Below are 17080 nucleotides of genomic sequence, written 5' to 3' on the forward strand. Positions count from 1 at the left end.
CTGTCTCAGTTTTTTAAATCTTAATTTTTCTATTTTATGTGACTACCACACTGTTCATATTACATTGGATTTATTGTTCCATGTTTTTATTTTGCAGGTTATTGGTCATAACTAAATAAATTACGGTATTCCTTCTAGAGGTTAATATTTGCGAAGGGCAAATATACTCTTTCTATATAATTAAACAGTAAGTTATCACAATGAGATAGTTCGACTTTAGCTAGCAGTTGGATGAATGAAAGCAACAGTTATACCAGTTGAACTTGTTTAAGTATTGTTTATTAATCTCAGAAAAGCAGAATGAAATGAGAAAGCAAGTTTGGTGCTATATAGAAGTTTATGCCTGCAGATTATGTTACATTATTTAAAGACTTGTAACCTGTGCCCCCACCTCCCAAATCAGCAAAGCAAGAGAAAGAAGGATGGGCATATACAAATTTAATTTTCTACATTACAATGCTATACATTTCTATCATTATGTTAAGACTATATGAAAGAGAAAGACCCTCCAAAGAGAAAGACCTTCCAATGAGAATGCTCTCATGAAAATAGTTTGCCAGAATGAATGTAATTTTTTTAACATGAAAAAGTCATTAATTTGATTAAGCAACTGGCCAATAGAAAAATCCAAAGTAGCACTGAATGATGACTGATTTCTGATGAGTGATTGTTGGATTTATCTTGGAGTAAGAAAAATAAAACATTTTCTCCTTCTAGCTGGTTGCGGCTTCAAAGATGCATCCATTTTTGCACGTACATTCATCCACATATAAATAGTCATAAACGATGGTTGTGCCATTCACACATGTTAAGGTCACTTCTTTTTTATGGCTCTTGAACACTTGGCAACAATTACAATTAAGATGGAATGCCTTTTCCTTTTGGGAATATCTGTCCAGGTGGAGAAAACAAAAGTTATCGGTAGATACTTTTGGTAAAAATGTAATTTATTGCATGCATTTTTACATTGTCCATCTCAAATCAGTCTTAGGCGTTACTGCAGATTTTAAAAACTCCAACAAATAGTTGGTCAGAACGATTAAAAATGCACATGGCCACTCAATCATCAAAACAATCCAACATAATCAACTGATAAATTGAAAGGGGCTCTTGTCTCGAAAAGCAAATGAAGCTGATATTTTACGAATATCACATTACCCAGTAGAAGAATGAATAGATAAAAGTAGGATAGGCTTCCTTGTTACTTACACTGAAGAGCTTGGACAAGTTCCTTCACAGTAAGTCAATTCAATAGGTTCAGATACACATTCATCTTCATGGATTATAGTTTGATTCTTGTATGGCTTGCAGTTTGGTACTAGAAAATGAAAGGTGAAAAGGAAATATTTTACTTTTCACAGTCTTCATATTCACTCTTGTGGTTGCTGATTAATGAAACAATCTATTTGTTTCCTTCAGGGTTTGGTGTTTTGTTTTGTTTTGTTTTTATCTTCCCAAACTATCCTACAACTTTGGAATTTCCTAATGCAGTGATGGTGAACCTTTTTTTCCTCGAGTGCCGAAAGAGTGTGAACACACATTATTGCGCATGTGCGAGTGCCCATACGCATAACTCAATGCTTGGGGAGGGCGAAAACAGCTTCCCTGCCCCCTGGAGGCCCTCTGAGGCTGGAAATGGCCTGTTTCCCAACTTCTGGTGGGCCCAGTAGGCTTGTGTTTCACTTTGGAGCCAGGGAAGGGTAAAAATGCCCTCTGTATCCCACCCTGGAGGCTCTCTGGAAGCTAAAAACGCTCTCCCAGAGCCTCTGTGTAAGCCAAAAATCAGTTGGCCAGCACACACACACATGCTGGAGCTGAGCTAGGGCAATGGCTCGCATGCCAGCAGATATGGCTTTGTGTGCCACCTGTGGCACCCGTGCCATAGGTTCGCCATCACTGCCTTAGTGGCTGCCCATTCACATGTTAATAATCTATTTTCCCATTTAACTTTTTAGTTCACATAATGTATGCATATGCTAGATGTTGCCATCTGTTCAACGCACTACTAATAGTGACAAATGTTACACAAGCACACAAAGCCTTCAGTAATGCAATAATTGATAACACTGGAGGATTACTTAAGAGAAGTGTGCAGGATGTGCTTCATAAACAGACTAGATTTTGCTGAGCTGATACATGTCCATGACATGTAAGATGTAAGCAAAAAGAAACTGAATATTTTTTTAGGAATCTCAGGAGACAATGTATCTCTAATGATATAGCAGAAGGTTTAGTTCTTGTCCTGCCCTCTTCAACGTTTTGATTCATAAATTTAAATGAAGACGTAGAGGTAATACTTATCAAATGTACTTAGTAAAGACCTTAAGAATTATGGATTTTTCAATTTTTATTTACTTACCCTCTTTGCATATTTTGCAGCAACCATTGTGAGTCCATTCAATTTGATCCTTTGATAACAAAGAAAGTTTGTATTATTAATTTAACCAATATCACATCTTGATGTATAGTAAAAGTAGACATTTCTAATAGGGGATTTTAATTGTCTTCAAACGTCACTACCTACATAACAAAATGTTTCCATCTATCATTATTCAATGTTTCCAAAGAGGAGAATCAAAACCAGAAAGTTATGAATCGATTATGAGTTATTGTTTATTAATATGTTATTGCTTATCTTTATAAAAGGACAATGATTTCAGTGAATAGATTTATTAATAGAAGCATTTTATGATTTTTTTTTATTGAGCCAACAGTTTCAATCAATTCATCCAAGTGTGTGACCACTGCTCTTCTGCCATATGCAATATACGTAGAAGTTTTTTTAAAAAAATTCATGCTGAATATATGAATATTTTCATTCTGAACAGGATGGGACACACACCTAGCTTTAGTCACCACCATTTCTTTTTTCTGAACAAATAACTTGATCCACAACTTTATTGTATAGGAGGGAACTGTTAGTTATTCAGTGTTTATGAATTAAGAATCATTAGAAAGAATAATTGATAACATTAATCTCAATCTTGAATGATGGCTGTTGATCCTGACTATTTGATATGGATCTTTGGTATGATTTAAAAAAACATTATATTCAACAAATGTAGACCATAAATGAAAAAAAGAATAAATAAAAAGTGATAGAAAACTTACAGGACTGCAGGTTGGATCAAAGAAAGGGCATGTTTCTTGAGTCTCAACCACAACTAGCGTATTGTTCCTTGGTTCACATTTGTACTGTTTACAATTATCCGTTATTGTATGCCCGGGCTGTTTTTTGTAAATTAGAAGAAAGTATGAGAGAGGATAGTTATTTTAATTTTAAACTTTGATAGAAAATTATAAACCAAAGTTCTTAATACGTTTATATGAGAGTTTCTCATCTCAGGAACTTTAAGATGTACAGTATGGACTTAAACTTCCATAATTCCTCATCCAGCATGGCCTCAGGATACTACCCAACATGTTTCAAGATATCCTAGTACTGAAAGCACATATAGCAGTGCCCAGTTCAGTGTTAGCGAACCTTTTCGGCTCAGAGTGCCGAAACGCAAACGCACTCCAGGATGATCTTCTGGTCCCACCTGGTCTTTGGTTTCTGGCATGCATGTGTGCACATAAAGACCAGTTGTTCTTCAAGCGTGTGCATGCGTGCCAGAAACCGGAAGACCCAGTGTCCTGTACCCATGTGCACGCCAGAAACCAGAATATCTTCCTGATGCAAACTGGGCAGCTGCTTTTCTAGTTTCTGGTACTACAGTGCATGTGAAGACCAGCTGGCTGGCGTGCTGGAACCCAGAAGAGCAACCAGCGATGGCTCATGCGCCTGGAGAGATGGTTCTGCATGCCACTCCCAGCACGTGTGCCATAGGTCCGCCATCATGGGCATAGATGCTTTTGTGAATGGCGGGTTGTCTACCAGTGCAACGTGGGCTGCACCTCTTTCTCCACCATCTTTCTTCTCTGTCCTCTGCCACCACCCCCAATTGACACCTCCCATATTGACCGTTCTCTCAGGAAGCCACCACTGGTTCTTGGCCTTGCATCCTGCTACCTCTTCCCTGATTGGCCCTGGCAAATTCCTTTTGGCAGATGAAGGTCCAATGCTCTCGCTGCACACATTTCAGAACTGCACCCTTGTCCAGTGATTGGATTCAGGGCCACCAGCAGGAGATAAAGAGCAAAGGTCAACTGTGGGCTGCAGCACTGGGGAGCAGCAGGGTTATGTGGCACAATGCAGAGTACCCAAAAGGGCAGAAATGGGAGAGAAGAGGAGTGAAGGCAGGCACGCGGAGCAGGAGAAATGTGAAGTCCTTGCCTATCAATAGCACTGGCCTGACCTGATGATTGCAACCTGGAACTGCTATTGCAATTGCAATTGCAATTACTAAGCAATACACTCAAATTATGTTTTGCCTAATGGCTACATTGCTTAGCAATGGAAGTTCCTGTTCCAATTGTGATCATATATCAGGGACTACCTGTTTTCAGTTTAGTCCAGTTTAGTCCAGTTTTCCCATCCTATCAGTTGCTACCAGTTATTCGGGATGATGAAGCATATTGATATGCTTCACAAATCTAATAAATAATAATAATAATATTAGGAGGGAAGCATGCTGAGTCCTATTCACATTTTAACAGCTTACAGTATCAGTTCTCATCTGCCAGTGCTATGAAGAAAGTAGGCATTGAAATGCAGTCTTACAGTTTGACAAGGACTTCAGATTAGTTAGGGAAAGCACAGGAATACTGCATTATTTCACTTGTGCACAATACAAATGAAAAGATACTACCTCCAGTATCTCAGCAGTGCCATTAATGATGACGATGCAAGCCACCTGGACGCAGTTTCCACAACATTCGCCAGGTTTTATTTGGTACTCATGACCCTGTTACGAGACAGCATGAATTAATACTGATGGAGAGATAGCCTATTGTAAAAATCCAGTTAAGCTACATTTAGGCAGGAAAGACTTGTTCTTACCATGGGACAATCTGTGTTGCAGGTAACTGGCTTACATTCCACAACATTTTTCTTGGTCGCACTGTCCTTAGCTGGACTACAGATGCAAGTTTCACAGGGTTTACCAGGAACGATCATTCCAGTCTGGGGGGGGGGGGAATACAGAATATAATTCAATAAAATCCTCATAAGGCAGCATTTGTATTTACTGTAACCCAAGTCTCTATATATTTCATTAGGCATGTATGGTGATAGGGAAAGATGGTGCATATTAAGTAGGAATCTATGTCAGAATGTCAGTGGGTGGGCAGCTCTGAAGCTATGGTCCTGGTCCCTTTTCTTTGCTTACTTTTATTTATTATTGTCACATGTAGAGTATATTAACATCCACAAGAAAACAACCAAGCTCAGAGAGTACCAAGGACTCTTCATTTCAACCCTAAGTTATAAACATTCTCCTTTATAGACTTAAAAGGCTTTGACTGTGACATTGTCAGAAGTGGGTTCCTCCTGGTTTTCACCTGTTCACCCAAACAGGTAGCAAAATGCTGGTGATGTCATGATGATGTCGTAGAACAGTTTTGATTGGTGCTGGTCTGTATATTTTTTAATTTTTCCAGTTTTTTTCCCTTCAGCGCATGCGCAGAAGCCGAGTTTCCAGAACTGCACATGCGTCACCATCTTGTTTTCAGGGAGGGCGGTGGGGGATTTTTTTCAGATTTTTCAGCACTGTGTATGTGCAGGCACGCAAATCTTGCCCACGTGGCACAGGAGGAAGCGAACCGGCAGCCAGGTAAGTTAGAACCCATCCCTGGCCATTGTAAATATCATCTTGATATTTGGAGTCCCCCTCATATATCTCTCTCCCTGTGTGGGTTGCCTAGAGTCCAAGCCAGTGAACTCTTTTCCTGACAGGGATGGTCAAATCCAGAATACAGTATGGATTTTTATGCTAAACTTTTGATTTATTATTGAAAATGTATAAAACAGTTTTATTCACATACATGAATAATAAATACTAGTTTCTTTACCTCATAAATTGATTCATTAACCAAACAGACATCTGGCCTTAATTCTGAAAATGGAAAGAACCAATTATTTAAAGTATAATGGGAAAAGATATTCAAACTTAAAGATAATAATAAATAATAATAATAAGAATTTAATAGAATTTAGAATCAGAATTACAATGCTTTATTTCACCAAGAATGATTAGACGCACAAGGAATTTGTCTCCAGTGCAGAAGCTCTGTATACATGCCAAGCAGTAGAGTAATAATAATAATAATGTTACCAATAAGAGGGGGTACTAAGGAAGTTGAGAAAGATAATAGTAATAATACAGCCAGAAGGGGCGTGGCCAACATCCCAGTACAATGAGTGTCTCTTGCACTCCATGGGAAACCCCAAATCCCAGCTGTTTGGGAACCTGGAACCTGGACAGGTGGTGAAGAAAAGAGGAATCAGTTGATAGTCTGCAGGGGGCTTGCAACCCCCCCAGCAAGCCAGCACCAGCCTTTCAATCAGCCACTGTGGAAGACGACTGTCGCCATTAGCTGGGATTGCCATGATTGGAAAGATTGGAACAGACACATCATGGATTGCTTGGGTGACAAGATCTAACATTTGTGCTGGAGAGATGTGAAGAAGTGTTGAAGCTAGGTGAGTGTTTGGCTGATTTAATGATAAAAAGAAGAAATTCAAAAGGAGACAAAAGATCCCAGAATGGAGTTAACAGTTATCTAGCAATTGAAAATACCATAGAGTTAAAGGAACAGAGTTTAAAAGCCCAAGAAACATGAGGATGCCGTCTGCAGGCTAAAAGAAACTATTGCAAGAGACTGGAAAGCTTGAATTTGCTGGCAGTTGGAGATTGATCTTGCTCATAAGAAAATAACTAGGAGTTGAAAGGATTTAAAAGGAGTATGTGTTGTGTTTGATGGTGTACTCTTGGTGACAGAAGATAATAGGACTTTGAACTTGATTGGACTGAAATACAAAGAGATTATATGGACTTAAGCTTCAAGCAAAAAACCCCAACAACACCCTAAATCTCTAACAATTGTGAATTTGACAATATGAAGATGTGTAACTATGAAGAAATTACTGAGATCTAAAAAAAAAAAAAAGGTTAGCAATCACTGCCTTATAGTGAAAAATCCTGAAGGAAGGAGTTGAAACAGTTTATGCTCAGGATGTGAGGAATCTATAAATATTTTCCCAGCCCTCCTTCTAGCTTGTGCAATATACAATTCCTTAATGGAAGGCAGGCTGCTTGCAATTATTTTTTCTGCAGTCCTCAGTATCTGTTGGAGTCTGTACCTGTCCTGTTTAGTTGCTATACTAAGGTGACCAGATTTTAAAATTAGTAAAGGGACACCATTGATGGGGGTGGGGAGGTGGGGGTGGAGTTTCGTGATTAAAAATTGGTCTAAATTGTAAAAGCCTCTGTAAAAGTATTCTGAGGCATGCAGGAGTGATTGTTGGTACAGAAATTTGATAAGTAAGTGAACTTTGAGTTAAATGTTAGATTTTTTTAAAAAAAATTGAAGGAGGTACAGAACAATTAGAAATAGAAAATTACTTGGAAATCTAAAAACAAGCACGGTAGAAGCATTCAGAAGAAACCAGATTTTGGGACTTGATACAGGGAAGTTTAAAACTTGCAGCCATAAAACCAAGGACGAATCTGGCCAATGTAGTAATAGCTTGTCTATGATAAGATATGGACTTCATTTGGCAGTATCAATTGAAACTGGGGATTTTTGCTTTATATTGCAAACATTACAAACATTTATATTTTTTAAAAAAGAGGACCAATCTTACTTTATTTCTGTTGCACACTAACTCTCTTAAGGTAAGCCAACAAGTCTTAACTTTCCAGCGGTCATTCAGATTTTTTGCAACCCAGATCTTGTCACTTAATTTCACCAGAATACACAGAACTGAAGCTTTGGTTGACTAAACTCATAGTTTCAAACTAAATTTTGCTCTCTCCCTTCCTCCCCCCGCCTCTTTTTTTCTTTCTCTCTCTCTCTTCCCCTCCCTTCCCTCTTTCTCTTTCTCTCTCTCTTCCTTCCCCTCCCTTTCTCTCTATTTCTCTTTCCCTATAACTGGGCAGTTATAGAAGTACAAACAACAGACTCAATAACTCCTCTGTAGAACTGTATCAACAGTTCCTGGGGCAGTCTGAACTTCCCAGTTTGACTATTTAATACCATTTAACTAGCCAGGAATAACTAGTAAGACAATAGCGGAATACTTTATATACAAAGTTATTTTTATTTTATTTTATTTATGACTTTTTATATTGCTTTCCTCCAAGACACTTATAGCAGCCAACAAACCTCTGGGATATATAAGGCACAAATATAGTGATGAGACTAAATCCCTCATTGATGGAATCCTGGGTGAATCTCCTCTGATTTAAAACCCACATCCCCAAATTCAGGGAATATGTGAATATGAAATGTCAGTCTTTATTGCAGAATGAAGATTTAAATGGGGATTTCACAGTTTTACCAGACTTTGCTACCCTAAATTCCCATTTTTAAATTAAAGTTTGTTATGAGATAAAATACAGATAGAAACAAAAGTTAGGAATATATTCACCCTACATGTTGTCATGTTGTTTCCTTGCATCTACATTTCCCCTGGTTATGGCTGTTTTCCCCTTAGACTGTATAATCCATTTATCTTATACCTTAGCAAGTTTAAACTTACCACATTCAAACCCGCCACAGCATTTCTCATAAGAGATTCGGGATACGTGATATCCAGGTTTGCAAGTCATCTTTTCCTTGGAGCACAGAGAGGTGTTGCATACTGTGGAATTGATCAAGAAGAAGAAAGAACTGAATGAGGCCCCAAACAATTGGACTTGCCTGGCGTTCTAATGTGATATCAGAACAAGTAGAGCCTGGCATATTGGGTGCTCATAATCTTGTTCCTCTAGGAAATAAGGAAAAGAACATTTCCAGATGTCTAGTTTTCTGTCCAAAATCTCTATTGGAAGCATATGGTGCTAGTATGCAAAGAATACAAGGTGTTTGAATCTCCAAAGATTGCTAGCTATCTTATATATCAAATATGTGGATTGGTAATTAAATTATCTTTTAAATGTTCATTTACTATCCCTGTTAGATTCTCTCTCTCTCTCTTTCTCCAGGTCCATTTTTTCTCTAATGGAAGCATATTTAATTTTAACATTTTAAGGCTCAATTATTACTTTTCTTGTTTCTGTTTCCAAGAATTGCAATAGCTTTGGATAATTGTTCATCACCATACTAAAAAGATAAGTGGTGGCAGAAAGTTGAAATATCTGTATTTTCTAGGCATAACAATGCCTCCCTTCTCTTCCAAAATCAAAGAGTGCTGCCTATGCGGAAGATTCAACAACCACAACCAGATAAACCTGTTTAGTCTCAAAGGTGCTGGTGAAAGGGGCAGTTTGTGTCAGCCAGACAGAAAACATGATAAGATACACCAGATAGAAAACTTGATAACAAGAGCTAATTTTACTTTATTGAAAAATTACAATCACAAAATCTTGCAAATATGAAATTACTTCCTTTATAGCCTCCAAAACTAGGGAAAGTATATTCTGAGCTCTTGCCCTGCTCACGGTCTTGCTCAGCGATGGGCTACCAGCCGGAACGCTAAATTGTGCTCGCCATTGTGGCTCGTAAGTTCTTGTGGGACAAGCGCAATTTTGCTGCTGCACCTGTGGAGGAAGCAAAATTGCGCACAGAACCGCAGGTGCGCCCATATTTCGCTGAGGGTTTTTTCCCTCTGTGCATGCGGAAACATGGGCGCACCTGCGGTTCCATGTTATGAGCTGCCGCGGTGAGTGCAATTTAGCGTTCCGGCTCATAGCTGGTCTTTCTGTAAGCTAAGTTGCCTTTTAACTGATCCTTCCCTTAGCTCAGTTGACTGCCTTGCATCTCAAGGTCATTTCACATATATCTCCCTCCCTCTCAAACCCTCTCTCTGTGTAAGAGAGAGTGAGAGACAATTCTACCTACAAGCAAGCCCAAAGTTTTCACTGATCATTTCGTATTTCTTTATAGACCTTGGCTGTGCAACACCCTGATCTCATTTCTTTAGATCATTTTCCTCAGACATTTGGGCTCCTACCGCTTCCAACCAGTCTTTAGAACCGTTAATAGCTTGCCAATGACGTCACAGAGACGGTTCTGTTGGTGTCTCTGTGGGCGCCATCATTTTGGATTTCTCCTGGCACAGAAGCTATTTTTATTGCTGTGGGCACATGCGCACAGCGCGACCCTGGCAGCAAACTGGCAGCAAAAGGATCCACAACTAACCCCTGATCTGAAGGTTCATTGGACCGCAGCCCTTGTTGTTCCAAGCAATCATAGCACCACCAGAGGGCAATAGACGTTGTGGTGGTGTTTGTGGACCCTTTAATACAGTGATGGTGAACCTTTCCTTCCTCGGGTGCCAAGAAGAGCATGGGTGCGCACTATTGCGCATGCGTGAGTGCCCACCCCCATAATTCAATGCCTGGGAAGGGCAAAAATAGCTCCCCCTCTGGAGACTCTCTGAAGGCCAGAAATGTCATGTTTCCCAACTTCTGGTGGGCCCAGTAGGCTCATGTTTCGCCCTCTCCAGGCTCCAAAGGCTTCCCTGGAGCCAGGAGAGGATAAAAACGTCCTCCCCAACCCTCCTGGAGGCTCTCTGGGAGCAAAAACCAGCTGGCCAGCAAACACATGCACGTTGGAACTGAGCTAGGGTAACGGCTTGTGTGCCAGCAGATATGGTTCCGCGTGCCACCTGTGGCACCTTTGCCATAGGTTCGCCATCATTGCTTTAATATATTAAAGCAGTATATGGATACAGGTGTGTGAGAGAGAGCACGACAGAGCTTCACAACCCTTTTTAGATATAAGTAAAGAAATAATGCATACCACATTTTATTATGGGGCAGCATCGATCATCAGGATCTAGTATAGAGATGGGTATGTATCCTTCCTCCTTACATTCTTCGGGTATTGATGAGCAGTTCTGTGGCTTACATTGTATGCTTATAGTCAAAGGGTCACATGTACACTCTTGACAGTTGCTCTTCCATTTGCTACCAGGCTGTCATTAAGAAGGGTTAAATTAACAACAATGCAATGATAACTATAATTTTTTAACTTATCACTTGGACCATCAGTGTACTTAAGAAGAAGCAATTACTTGGCTTTAAACTTTTCATTATGTCAGATATACCTGCTGAATTTTTCCTTAAACTTTGGAAGAGATTTTCTTCATGGTGATTTTATTTAATAGCCAAGAAGGGCTCTAAAATTACAAACCACAGAAAACTATGATAAATTCAAAAGTTCTGTCTGATAAATATAAACTTAATACTAGTGGATATGAAGTTGAGAATTGTAGTTAGTACTGATTTTTTTAATTTTTTCATATACAGAAGATGGTGAACATACCAATACTCCTTCCCCGTAATATTTTCCCCACAACAACGAGGTTAGTTGAGCTGTGAGAAAGTGCCTAATCTAAAATCACCCTGCCAGTTTTGCATTCCTAAGGTAGGGCTAGAATTGATAGTCTCCTGGTTTTTAGACCAGAACCTTAACCACCACAGCAAATTCGCTCCCTAAATTTTATATTTTAGTTAGAGTTTATTTTACAAGGTGCTATCCAAGTATAGTCCGAAACTTTATTTTCATTTAATTTAATCTCGCTCTTCCAAGAACAACTTTTGGGCATGTGTTTTGACTCTGCCTCTGCCTCCACTGACAAATTGTCCCATTTTGTGTTTCTAAGTGAAATGGTCTCCCATCTTCAATCAAAAGTGGCATGATATATCCTTTTCTAGTGATGTACCTTGGGTTCGTGATGACATAGCATCCTGTATGAATTACTTACCAGTTTTGGGGATCCATCTGGTCCCACACAACCTATTAAAAAAAAGGTTAAAAATTCACACAAATGTCCTTTGCTTAGATAATATAGTACAGTCTGCTTTAACATGGAAGCATCCAGATGCATTAAGACCACAATGAGCTTTTAATTCTGAACATTGTTTTGAGAATGCTGCCTAATTTGGGTAACGAAACTATTAAAAGTTTTTTTGCAAAATTCAAAGCGCACACAGATGACTGATTCAGCTGGATTCAATAACTTCTTTATAAACATAATAATAGATGAATTTACAATACCATTAGCAGAGTTCTTCAAGCAGTTACAAACAGCAGAAAATAGTTAGATTCATTTCAGCAGAGTTCAGAGTAGAAGCATGCAGACTGAACCAGCCTTAAGCTTAAGTATTCAGTTTTGATTCTCTGCACAGACTCAGAAGTGGTTAGCTCCTATTGACTGACTCAGTTACTATGCCTATTCATTGGCTAACGTAGTTAACATGGCTCTCCCAGTTCATGAATATCGTAATAAAAACTTCTGCAAGAAATCAAGCAAACTCAGAGAGCACCGGGGACCCCTCATTTCAACGCTGAGCTACAAATATTCTCTTTTACTGGATTAATACCAGTTATGAAAAAAACTATGGCCACGAGAGCTGGTATACTTAATTTCCTTAGAAAAGCAAAGTTGAAAAGGACATCTCTCCTTCCCAAACCATACAATTGTTCTTCCCAACTGCCAAATATAAAGATGATTCTACCTATTATCAGTATGTTGTATGCTTCAATAACCAGGGGGTCGTTACTTTTCTTAATCAAAAAAGAAACTTACCACATTCTGGAACACAGAGACCACTGTGAGAATTGAATAAGATTGAGTCCTCTGGGCAAACACATCGTTCCGCAACATGGTCATTCTCCTCATGCTCTAATCTGCAAGAAGTAGAGAAAACTGGATATTATTGAAATATTTTTTTAGTATTATATAGTAAGCGAGCCAGGGTGGTGCAGTGATTAGAGTGCAGCACCGCAGGCTAGTTCAGCTAACTGCTAGCTGTAGTTCATCAGTTCAGAGCTCGTCACCAGCTTAAGGTTGACTCAGCCTTCCATCCTTCCAAGGTGGGTAAAATGAGGACCCAGATTGTTAGGGGCAATATGCTTATTCTGTAAACTGCTTAAAGAAGACTGTAAAAGCACTATGAAGCAGTATATAAGTCTAAATACTAATGCTAAATGCTATATATAAACATTTATTTTTCAGTAATAAAATAGCTGCCAGACAGATTAATATGGTGTATTCCAATTTGTAATTAAATGTTTGAAAAGCACATCATGAAGAGATGCAACGCCCCTCCTCCCAAACAACAACAACAACATATTTTAGTTCTTTAAGCATAAAAGAAAATTGGCACTGTCGGGGCTAATTCTATGTCATTCCTTTCCTAGCTTCCAGCAGTCAAAGCAGCCATTTATCCAGCCAGAGCAGAGAAATGCTTGATTGGTTCAGGGTGCCATTTCTGGGCGGAGCCTTTCTCATCAGAGTTGTTTAAGTGAATCATTGTAGCTGTTAAGTTAATAATATATTGTTAAGTGAATCTGGCTTCCCCATTGATTTTGCTTATCAGAAGATCGCAAAAGGTAACCATATGACACTGGGACACAGCAACCATGATAAACACAAGGCAGTTGCTAAATGTCCAAATTTACATCATGTGACCGTGGGGTGCTGCAATGGCGATAAGTGTAAAAAATGGTCATAAGTCACTTTTTCCAGTGCTATTGTAACTTTGAACGGATACTAACAAAATGTTGTAAGTTGAGGACTACCTGTATGTGTCTACTGAAAAATAATCTCCATTAGGATCTAATCTTTTGATGCAGGGATCTTTGAGCACCTTCAAACTTCATGCATATTCCCTATGTCAGGGGTCCCCAAACTTGGCAACTTTAAGACTTGTGGACTTCAACTCCCAGAATTCTCCAGCCAGCTATGACCTTTGCCCTATGTACTTTGGATTGGTTTATTTTTTCTGCTTTAATGGTAGGAGATCTGAATGTAGAAAGGACACTCAGAAATGGCCATTTTTGTTGCTTACTCTCATTTAATAATTATTCAAAATTAGATACTTCAAAAATCCATTTTTAGCTTTTGAAATCTCCTCTCTCAAATATGAAAGTTAAGGCAGACTGAGTCTGAACTATGTTTTCAAGTAAAGTACGTGGAGATGACTTATCAAAGAGCTTCCCTTCTACAACACTAGAGTGCCTTTCACAAATAAAGTTTGCAGCTTACACTACCTTAGGACTTTTCTGGATTTCCTTAAAAGAGTCCAATATTTTTCTGGTGAGCTCAAACAAAAGATGCAACTGCTTTAAATTATTCAAACATTAGATGACAATCAACTCTTTAAAAAGCAGGGTGTTTTTTTCTCCAGACTCAAGCAGAGATTTGAAAAAGCAGGGCTACGTTAGAATTGGGTGACATCCAAATTGAATAAAGGAATAAAGAAATAATAAAAATAAAATTCCAGAAAATAATCACACAGTACAGTGACAGGTATGCAGTCGTGTAGAAGGTCAGTAAAATGTAATCTCATTGTATGAACTAAATGCAATGTTACTTTAATTTTCCTCATACATCATTATATGGATTAAAATGTTTAAAATAACTTTTTTTCTAATTAATACATAAATTGTCATTATGTCACACTTTGGTCTAAATTCATAATATACTATCAAGTCACATTTCCTATAGAAAGAAGTAAAAAATAAAGGAATTAGTATACCATTACTTAAAATTTCTTACCCATTTTCACAGGTTCGTGGATGAATAGGGGCACAAGGAGCATACACTTTGTCTTCTGGGCAATTGTAGGCTGTAATGAGAGAACAAAACACATTATAAATAGACAAAAGTAATGTTTCCAATAGGGGAAAAACTATATGGCACCTATAGATACACAATAAACACCCTAGAAAATGTCCAGAGATACTTTACTAGAGAAGCCCTCCACTCCTCTACTTGCAACAGAATACTCTACGCAACTAGACTTACAATCCTAGGTTTAGAAAGCTTAGAACTACATAGCTTTAAACACAACCTAAGCATAGCCCATAAAATCATCTGCTACAACGTCCTTCTTGTTAACGACTACTTCAGCTTCAACCACAACAACAGTCGAGCACACAACAGATGCAAACTTAAAGTAAAACGCTCTAAACTCCACTGCAGGAAATATGATTTTAGTAACCAAGTAGTTAATGCATGGAACTCACTACCATACTCTGTAATATCATCACCTAACCTCCAAAACTTTACCCTTAGACTATCCACTGTTGACCACTCCCGATTCCTAAGAGGTCAATAAGGGGCGTGTATAAGTGCACCAGAGTGCCTTCCGTCCCCTGTCCTAATGTTTCTCTTTTACTAGTATCATGTATATAAATATTATTATATCTTTGTATACCACCAATACATACTAGACAAAACAAATAAATAAAATAAACCTCTTTCTCCAAAGATTTTGTAGAAGAACAAAACCAGTAAAACATCTACAAATAATTTCAAATGTTTTGAGAAACAAGGAGATGAAAGAAACTATAACTTTTCTTTCTTGTTATTTATCTTTCTCCAGTCAAATCCCCACATAATTCCACTAAGAGTGCTGTCTATTAAGATTGCAGGACTGAATCTTAAGTACAGTATTTATAAGTTCATGGGGCAGAGGGCAACTTCTTCCTTTTGGAAAACATTTATGTCCTGATAAACTTGCAATTGTTAATCAATTAAAAAAACTTTTCAATTGCAAGAGGGAAAAAAATATTGTAACAGAAATAGAATCTTTGGATTTGTTTCTGAGCTCTTTAAAACAGATCTTGAAAGTGTTATATTTAGGATATTTTCAGAAACTTTGAGGTCTCTCCCCTACCCCCTGGAAATGCTTTTTTGTTTCATTATTGTCAAAAATAAGAGTGATAACAATTTAATGAATTAATAAACAATTTCATCCAGTAGTTTTAAACTTTTTACTCATTAAAACTTAAGACTTGTGAACAGGCACCTTCTCTTTCGATGGTTAACCAACATAGTATACAGTATGTATCTATTTAAAAAACAAGGATCTAGAAAATATCAGATCCTGTGGGATAGGATAGGACATTGGGTACTATCCAACAGGGCACCGGCAGATTTGATTTATACTGTACAGTATAATATGCAGAACTGAGGATGTTTGCTATTGTTTGAAACTTACCACTGTTAATGGTTAAGTCACCAGGCTACAAAGCAGGAGACCATGAGGTCTAGTCCCTCTTTAGCCATAAAAGTTGGCTACCTGGCCTGTGTTGGGCCAGTCACTCTCTCTCAGCTGAACTCACCTCACAGAATTGTTGTAGTGGGGAAAATAGGAGGAGGAAGGTGTGTTGGATATGTTCATAACCATGAATAATTATAAAAACAATATTTTTTTAAAAAAATGTATCCTAAACAGAGGTGGGCAGCTATGGCTGCTTTATGACTTGTGGGCGTCAACTCCCAGAATTCCTGAGCTAGCATAGTTTTGGCTCAGGAACTCTGGGAGTTGAAGTCCAAAAGTCACGAAAGAGCCACAGTTCTCTACCCCTGTTATAGAAGAACAGAAAGACTTATACAAGGGAGCAGATACATCTGAAGACTAGAATATAATAAAGAATTAGCTAAAGCTTATGTTCTAAGTGCAACTTCCAAGAAATTGAATCCACTCCTTTTCTTCCCAGTACTTTACATATTTCCTTCTGCCTTGCATTTTGCTTTTCAATCCTTCAAAAACAATTATGAGGTCTGAAAAAAGGTTGGGATACAAGACGCAAATAATGTAGGCTCGTGTCATTGTTGTTCAGTTTGTAAGGTTGACTCTTAGTTTTTTAACAGAAGCAGAAACATTTCATTTTCTACTTACGGCATTTCCCTTCAGTTTTGTTCCTCCAGTCAGCACAAGCTCCGGTAGCCGTACAAAGAGAGGCATAGAGGTCAATGTAGAAGCAACTCAAGGTAACATTGGAAGCCTGACATGTTTCACTGATGCAGGTGTCATAGAATTTTCCTGGAGACAGAACTTTATGGCACTCTGCAAAAACACTTTAAAACCAGGAGATGAAATTATCATAATATCAATTAAACAAGCTTTTTTTCATGGTGAAAGAATAAACCTTGTAGCAAGACATGATACTGAAACATATAAAAACTGCACTGCTAGGTCATATTCCTAGACTACTATCTGATGTATAAGAAATC

The 17080-nt window shown here is 38.3% G+C and overlaps 1 protein-coding gene across 2 annotated transcripts in view; it reads right to left on the reverse strand.

Moving 5' to 3' along the window:
- Positions 1 to 262: 262 nt before the first annotated feature.
- Positions 263 to 17080, reverse strand: part of LOC139174666 (mucin-5B-like) — a 75899-nt gene continuing 59081 nt past the window's right edge. For both annotated transcript variants that reach the window (XM_070765180.1, XM_070765171.1), the window contains 13 exons: positions 16746 to 16924; positions 14615 to 14684; positions 12641 to 12741; positions 11816 to 11847; positions 10849 to 11023; positions 8645 to 8746; positions 5953 to 5996; positions 4943 to 5065; positions 4752 to 4847; positions 3112 to 3228; positions 2360 to 2408; positions 1210 to 1318; positions 263 to 891 (listed from right to left, as the gene is read on the reverse strand). In XM_070765180.1, the coding sequence (XP_070621281.1) occupies positions 714 to 891; positions 1210 to 1318; positions 2360 to 2408; positions 3112 to 3228; positions 4752 to 4847; positions 4943 to 5065; positions 5953 to 5996; positions 8645 to 8746; positions 10849 to 11023; positions 11816 to 11847; positions 12641 to 12741; positions 14615 to 14684; positions 16746 to 16924 (1375 nt within the window). In that variant the 3' untranslated portion in view covers positions 263 to 713. The remainder of the gene's footprint in view (positions 892 to 1209; positions 1319 to 2359; positions 2409 to 3111; positions 3229 to 4751; positions 4848 to 4942; positions 5066 to 5952; positions 5997 to 8644; positions 8747 to 10848; positions 11024 to 11815; positions 11848 to 12640; positions 12742 to 14614; positions 14685 to 16745; positions 16925 to 17080) is intronic.

The sequence above is a fragment of the Erythrolamprus reginae genome, chromosome 1 (genome assembly GCF_031021105.1).
Source record: "Erythrolamprus reginae isolate rEryReg1 chromosome 1, rEryReg1.hap1, whole genome shotgun sequence".
Classification (NCBI taxonomy): domain Eukaryota; kingdom Metazoa; phylum Chordata; class Lepidosauria; order Squamata; family Dipsadidae; genus Erythrolamprus; species Erythrolamprus reginae.